Below are 7,200 nucleotides of genomic sequence, written 5' to 3'. Positions count from 1 at the left end.
CTGCCGCCCCGCGCCCGGCCCGCCCCCGACACCCTGCGCCGCGCCAGGTTCGACCGGCCGCAGGCGGTGAGAGCCGGCCGCTCCGCCCGCAGACCCTGCGGGCACGGGCACAGGGCAGCGGGGACCAGCGGGACACCCGAGTGCGGCTGGGCCCGGGACAGGCTCGGCATGGCAGCGCGACGGGCACCGAGCCTGGGGCAGGCCCTGCGTGCGGGCTGCGCTGCGGCCCCGGCTCGGTGCGGCCCCGGCTGACTTGTGTCAGGGAACTCTCAGCAAACTCTCCGCTCTGGGGAGGGCTGTGCCTTACTGTGGTTGTAACTTAAGGCTTGGTGGTTCACCCTGGCCTGCGACACCTCGGTGCTGCCCTTTGCCGTACCCGGCTTGGGTCTTGCTGCTTTGCCTCCGAGGCTTCCAGCTCGCACACAGGGTACCTCCCTTCCTCGGCTATTCTAAGGGTTTTATGAGTGTTGACCAAGATTCCAGCCATAAGAATCACTATTTGAGTTTGTCAGCATGCTGTCCTTGTGCAGCCAAGAAACGATTCCCAGTTCCAGCTCATTCTGTTGTGCCGCTTTGTGAGTTTGGCGCTGTTGTGGTCACATTGTACTGGTGTGTTCAGGTGCTTGTTTGACTGCGGGTGAGCTGTGCCACGTGTGGTTTTGTCAGAGCAGATTTTGGAATGCTCCTCCACACATGGGTCTTGCAGTAGAAGTGCTGGGTGGTGCTGTACAGCCTGCATTAGCCCTTTTCCTTCTGGGTGCTCCTTTCCGTAGATTCTGTGTTCATCAGGCATGAACATGGACAGGAACATGAACAGCAACACTGACACACATGAACTTGCCCGATCAGATGGTGTTGGCTGGATCAGCAGGTGTGCTGTTCCATGTGTGATATTCAGATATGGGCTTAATTGCCTAATTAAGACTAAATAATATGGCAGATATTTTTCCTGATGATCTCCTCTTCCACCCCTCTCTTTTGCAGAGCCTGGACTTCTGGAAGCTGCTGTATGTGCTTCTGAAGCAGATCCATGGGGGCAGGTGGACAGAGTCTGATGCCATAGGTAACATCATTCTGGCTGACTGCAGTTTCCATCTGTCCTGGGACTGGTTTTGTAGCACCTTTGGCTCATTTCTCCCTGTTGTGAGTGCTCTGTTATTATTTTAGGGGGACTGTGAATAATGTCTTTATGGACAGGACCACTGCTCCAGAGAGGAGCTGAATGCCTACAGGCTTCTCAAAACAGCAGAAGACTATTTTCTTCTTAAATGTATGTTATTCCGAGTACAACACTACTCTCCATCTTCTCTCTTGAAACATGTCTATCTAGGGCCTTTTGGGAATTGTATTGTGATGAATCAAGGTCTCCTCATACCAACTCCACTTAATATTCACTTTTGCCCTTGAAAGCAAAACACCCTAAACAGCACTGTATAAGCCCCTGATTAGCTGTGAGCCTGGTGGCTCTGTAAATGGAATTAGGAAAGGTTAAGCGCTGTGGAATGCAGAGCAAAACCACCAGCATAGTTTAGCTGGTAGCTCAGCAGGAAGTCCTCTTACTCGCAGGACTGCTATTTTTCATTTGGCTGTTCTTATTTTTCCACTCATCCTCAGTCTGCTGTGTATGGCAAGTCTGTTTATTGACTGTCTCCCACAGCATTGTGGATGTGGCCCTGCACATGTGCAACCTTATTGGATCCTTGCTGCTCCCATACTAATTGCCTGTAGCATTTGGGGACAGAATTTCCAAGTGCATGTGGCAGGAGCCTGGCTCTGGAGACAGCAGACACAGCCTCCACTGGTGTATTGTGAGGTAGCAATGTGTGGTTCTGCTGAGAACTGCTCGGCTGATTGCTGAGAAACCTTTTTAGTCACAACTTTGTGATTAAAGCTGAAATTCAGGCTGAAGAGCTGTACTGTTTTTCAAATGAAACTAATTACTTTTGCTTGGCAAGTGAATGAGTTGTCTGCTCTGAACACAATCGATATTTTACTGCTTTTCTTCTCTGCCCCGGCTCTGGTCTCTTGTGTATTTAATGCAAATGAAATAAGCCTTGGGCATAGGCACTAAATAACTTTCTCAGGTTTGTGTAGGATCCTGTTACACAACAGAGAATTGAAACAGATTCCTCTAATCCAAGTCTAGTGCCTTAGTCCACAGATCAAGCTTTGCTTTTCTTTGCTCTTTTTGTACAACCTCTTAATTACCTTGGTTAAAGCAAGGAGAGCAGCAGTGGCCAGATCCCAGAGGAAGGCTGTGAAGACTCCTTTGGTCTAGGGGTTACTGTGTGCATAGAAACAGCTTTCTGGAAAAGAGAAGCCATTCTCCAGTGATCTTGTATCCGTTATTTTTCAAAAGGAAACACTGATCTTTGGCCAGTTCAGGAATCCCACTGGAGCCTGCCAGTCAGTGGTTATAAAATTCTGCAACTGGCTCCTGGTTTCTGGTTCTGTGAGAATTTTTTCTTCCCACAGTGAAAAGCACTTAACTGTAAACTTTGGTAAAAACTTACTGTAAAACCCAGTCCCTTAAACATGTCACAGCAGTGGGCCACTGGACAGTGGAGGGTCAGAGTAAGCTGTGTGAATACTCTGGGCATAACCTTGCTGATGAAATCATAGTTAATGGTTTCATGCTGCTTGTTCTTCACAGAGGCTGGTTGTTAACTTGGTTAACAACCTGTCAGGTTGCAGTGCAATATGCATTTGGATGGTTGGAGGACACATTTGTTTTCTGGGATTGCTGTTCAGTTTTTATAGCATGGGAGAGAGGTCTGGAGCTGCAATAGATTTTTGTTTGTTTGACAAATGCAGCAGAAAATGTTTTTCTGAACAGTAGTTTCCCATAATACCACTACCTATGCATGAAGTAATGGATCTGTGTCTGTACTTGCACTTGGTTTGTAGTTCCTTTCCATTTTAGCCTGCTAGGCTAGTGCATAGCTCTTATTTGAATATCATCTTGTAAATCACTGAAAATATTTGTCAGGACTCACAGCAGAAGAGCACAGCTTGAGTATAGTTTTAAGTGAGCTGAACCCTGAGGTTCATCCCCAGCTTGGTCTTACTTGCTGAATATAGTTTTATAAATAATATCTGTGGAGAAGAGGATTAGTTGGGAGCCTTGTGAAGGTCTTCCAGTATAAATTTCCTAATCCTAATACCATAAGAAGACATCAGAGGGGTGTCTGGTGTGTCTCTTCTATCTGAGTGAGGTTTTTTCCTCTCTCTTGGTTGCACATTATGGAAGAATCCATCTTGGTCCTGGGTACTCACATAACCTTTACTGCCATTTATACTTTTGCCTTTTAACTTGAGCATTCTAGAGATGGGTAAAACCAAGGGACTTTTCTAAGGTCACAGGAAGGCTCCTTGAGCCCCAGTTCCAGATCCATGGCTTGACTGCTCACTCCCAGTTCCTGCCTGGTACACCAGCTGTACCCTCTCCTGTGAGGGCAGCATATTGCAGAGGGATTCATGAAAGAGGGGGAGATAAAGGACCAGAAGAACACTGAAATTCAGGTGGTGAATTGCTGTGGTGGATCTGTCCTGAGTGATATATCAGAGCAAGGAAATGGTGATGAAAGAAACTAAAAAACACCTGACGTGCTTTCCTTTCTGCATATTGCAGAGGGATTCATGAAAGAGGGGGAGATAAAGGACCAGAAGAACACTGAAATTCAGGTGGTGAATTGCTGTGGATCTGGCCTGAGTGATAGAGCAGGGAAATGGTGATAAAAGAAACTAAAAAACACCTGATGTGCTTTCTTTTCCTCCACTTTGATACGTGATTTTTTGAGGAGCACCTTGAACTGCAGATGGCAGCATGTGATGCTTATTTGCTTTGAAAAAGGAGGAAAGCATGTACTGATCATCCTTCCTTTTGGAGGATTTCTGCCTTTACCTGTTATGGCAGTTCCTTTCTTGACAAATGCACACAGAAAAGGAAAGGATGACATGAAAACCCTGCTCATGTAAGAATGTTCACAAGTTATCAAAATAAATTCTGTAATATCTCCATGCTCCTGTTGTGCTTGAGGGATTGGAGAGCACATCTACAGGAAGATTTTTAGCAAGTCATAGGCATTTCTGCCACCCTGACATGGGGAAGGGAAGCTGCTTGTTTCATTCACAGGGTCTGTGGGAAGAGCAAATTGAGTGATTTAGGTCTTTTGCTTTGTAGGAATGCCTGAACTGCTGAAACTGTACATTCCTCTAGCTCCACCCAGCTGTCAAAGGAAAAGAAAGAGCAAATCTAGAAGGATGCTTTCACGGCATAGGGAATATTCCTTCAGCCTCCAGCAGTTTACATCTCACGCTTTCCAGTCCAGAGAGGATATGTTTGTGTTTCATAAGTTTCCATGAACTGGTGTTCTGTAAATCCAGTTTCTCCTTGAGCCTGAGTGACTCTTAGGAGTCCATAGAGTCCCACAGTGAGCAATTTCAGAATTGTGCTGCGTGTGTGAAGAGCATCTCTTTTATCATGTTTTGACTCACATGCTTGCTAACTTTGTTGGCTCACAGTTCTTGTGCTGAGTGTTGTGCAAACAAATCATCCACTCTTCACCCATTGCACAGCACTCAGGATTTTGAAGAGTTTTGTCATATCCATTCTTGCTCTTCTTGGCCTACTTCATCGCTTCTTGCAATGCAGCTGTTCTGTGATTATACTTGTGATTATACTTGTCTTTTCTCTTCACTTCTTTCCAAATCTTCTGTAGCCTTAATGGGAGAGAAGAAATAAGGGTCACGGTGGGCATTTGTGTTCTGTTCAGTGTCCTTGCTAGGTTTCTCACACTGAGTTTGCCTTTGGATGCCTGTCAGAACCAATTGTGATGCTGTCATTAAAAACCTTATCATCTGAGATTGTGTTCCTGAGCCCACGGAGCAGTTCCAGGTCCAGTCTTATGTTGTAAGTCAGTAAAGTTAGGAACACTTCTTTCTTTGTGCACATAATTTTTCATTTTTTTCTAAAAATACTTTTATCTGTCATTTTAAAGCTTGAGCTCAAGGTTCTGCAGTCCTTCATGATCTGCCTGCATTCTTTACTACTAATATCACATCAGCACCAAGTTTTCTGTCACTGTCACATTGTCTAAGTGTCATTCTGAGTTGTTTGAGCAGCAGCTGTTTAGCACAGAGCCCTCACGTGAAACCACTATTTGTTCCTGCCCTCTGGTTCTTGTCTGCTGGGTACTTGTAACTGATCCAAGGCTTTTCCTCTCCCTCCACTGCAGTGCCTTGGTTTCTTTGTGCAAGCTGAATCCCAGTGGGAAGTCTAAATGTCTTGCAGTGGTTGAATCTTCCTTAATCACTTGTTGCCCTCAGAGAACTCCAGAAACTTTCTGAGCAGGTCTTCCTTTTACACCTGGTGGTTCTTAGCCAGTATGTGTTGTTTTCACTGTCCCCCTAATTATGTTCTTATTCTGTTTTTGACATATACAGAGCCAAGGCTTATTGAGCAGAACCTTTTTTAATAACAACCTTCTCTATGTTTCCTCAGTATTTTACAGTCCTGCAGTGCCTGTCTTGTAGCTGTCAGGTAACATTTGCTGGTGTGAAGGGATATGGATCAGAGCATTCCTGAGAATTTAGTAGCCCATGTGCTGTGCTGCATTATCTCTGCTCTCTGGCGCTCAGAGATTTGCAGCAGGCTGTGAAACTCCTATCTCTAAATTCCAGTTTAGTTCAGGAGTAGAGTGGTTTAGAGTGTTTACTAATTCATAACATGCTTGGTGACTCATAAAAAATGAATAGGTGAGTTGGAGTCCCGTTGTAGTGGAGGTGGCTAGTTGCCTTTGTTGCCTGTGTTAATTTCCAAGAGGCCACTACTGGTCTTGATCCCAACTTTGAATTTCTTCTTTTCCCTGAGCAGTTCTTGCAATCAGAATGGGGCAGTATAAAGAAGGCTTTTATCCTTTCCCTCCTGTCCTTCACCAGTTGTTGATTGTTGCATATAGATAAAACCTCATAAAATAAAGACCTTCTAAAACATGGTTTAAACCTTGCTATTCTGGCTAAACTAACCTGTTAAGTTCCCATGAGAAAAAGAAATTATAAAAATAAAAATCACAGCCGAAGCCGCTATATAACAATCTATTTATATAACAATCTATTGTTTATATAACAATATATATATAACATATATATAACATATATATATGTTTATATAACAATAACTCTATTATTATGAGAAAGAATTTGCACCTACAAAAATAAGTCTATCCCGTAAGAATCCATGAAGAAAAAATATAAACTATCTAGAAAGAAAGCTATTTGATCAACATGTACATTAGCCATTACCAACCAACTGAGTTTCAATAATTTGCTAACCTATTAAATTCAAACACTGTGCCTTCTAATACCATACAAAAGTAAGGTATTGTACAATAAAGATTCAGCTATTCTTCACAAAAACCAAGCACCTCATCCATCTAATTTATGTCTCTAACACAAGGCTACAGTGACACTTGATAAAGACTAAGTCCCCACTCTCTTCCTAGGCTGGGTTAAACGTGCTGCCCTCCGAGGAGGCAGCAGCTGTGGAGTGAGTGGTGAAGGCAGTGCTGCAGGGTGTTACTCTCTGTTGTTCTGCTCCCCAGGTGCCCAGGTTGGCTTTGTGAAGTGGGCACTGTGGTACCACGGCTACGGCCGGCCCCAGCTCCAGCGGCTGCCGGCCGACGGCTCCGCGGGCAGCCGGGAGCTGCTGCTGGCCTTCTCCTGGCTGCTGCACAGCCCCGGCCTCCTGGAGCAGCTCCTGGCTCGGAACAGAGTGCAGACCGGGGATGAGACCTCTGTGTGCACGGTGAGCATGCTTGTGTCCTTCCACCCCACCCTGTCACCCCCAGTGTGTGATGGGTGCTGTCCTGGTGCCTTGGCAGGTAAGTGACTTCAGCTTCAAAAAAGGCCAGCATCTATTTTCTTTCCCTTCTCTAAGCTTTCCATGTGCAAAGCTTAGGGGTTCTTTCACTTTATCAAACTCCCACCCCTGCCTGAATTCCCTGATTCCTATTTCTGGTGCAGGTGAGACCACTGTGGAGGTAAGTGAGTCTCTTCAGTCTCTCTGCTTCTGCGTCTTGGGCTCCCAGACTGAGCTCTGAGTGCTTCTGCAGGGCAGGCAAACAGGTTAGCAATGAGTGCTGGCTGTGTTGACACTGTTGGGTAGAGCAGGTAAGAGTAAGGCAAATAATACTTTTTGCA

At 45.3% G+C, this 7,200-nt stretch overlaps 1 protein-coding gene across 1 annotated transcript in view; it reads left to right on the top strand.

The window, feature by feature from the left end:
* The window catches only part of TEDC1 (tubulin epsilon and delta complex 1), a 70,826-nt gene that overhangs the window by 2,372 nt on the left and 61,254 nt on the right, over positions 1-7,200 (top strand). The window contains exons 3-5 of the mRNA XM_039699293.1: positions 2-66; positions 985-1,063; positions 6,603-6,805. Of these exons, the coding sequence (XP_039555227.1) occupies positions 2-66; positions 985-1,063; positions 6,603-6,805 (347 nt within the window). The remainder of the gene's footprint in view (position 1; positions 67-984; positions 1,064-6,602; positions 6,806-7,200) is intronic.

The sequence above is a fragment of the Passer montanus genome, unplaced genomic scaffold, assembly GCF_014805655.1.
Source record: "Passer montanus isolate IOZ18808 unplaced genomic scaffold, ASM1480565v1 scaffold131, whole genome shotgun sequence".
NCBI lineage: Eukaryota > Metazoa > Chordata > Aves > Passeriformes > Passeridae > Passer > Passer montanus.
Note: the sequence above shows the minus strand (reverse complement) of the source record. Positions and strands in the feature narration are given on the sequence as shown.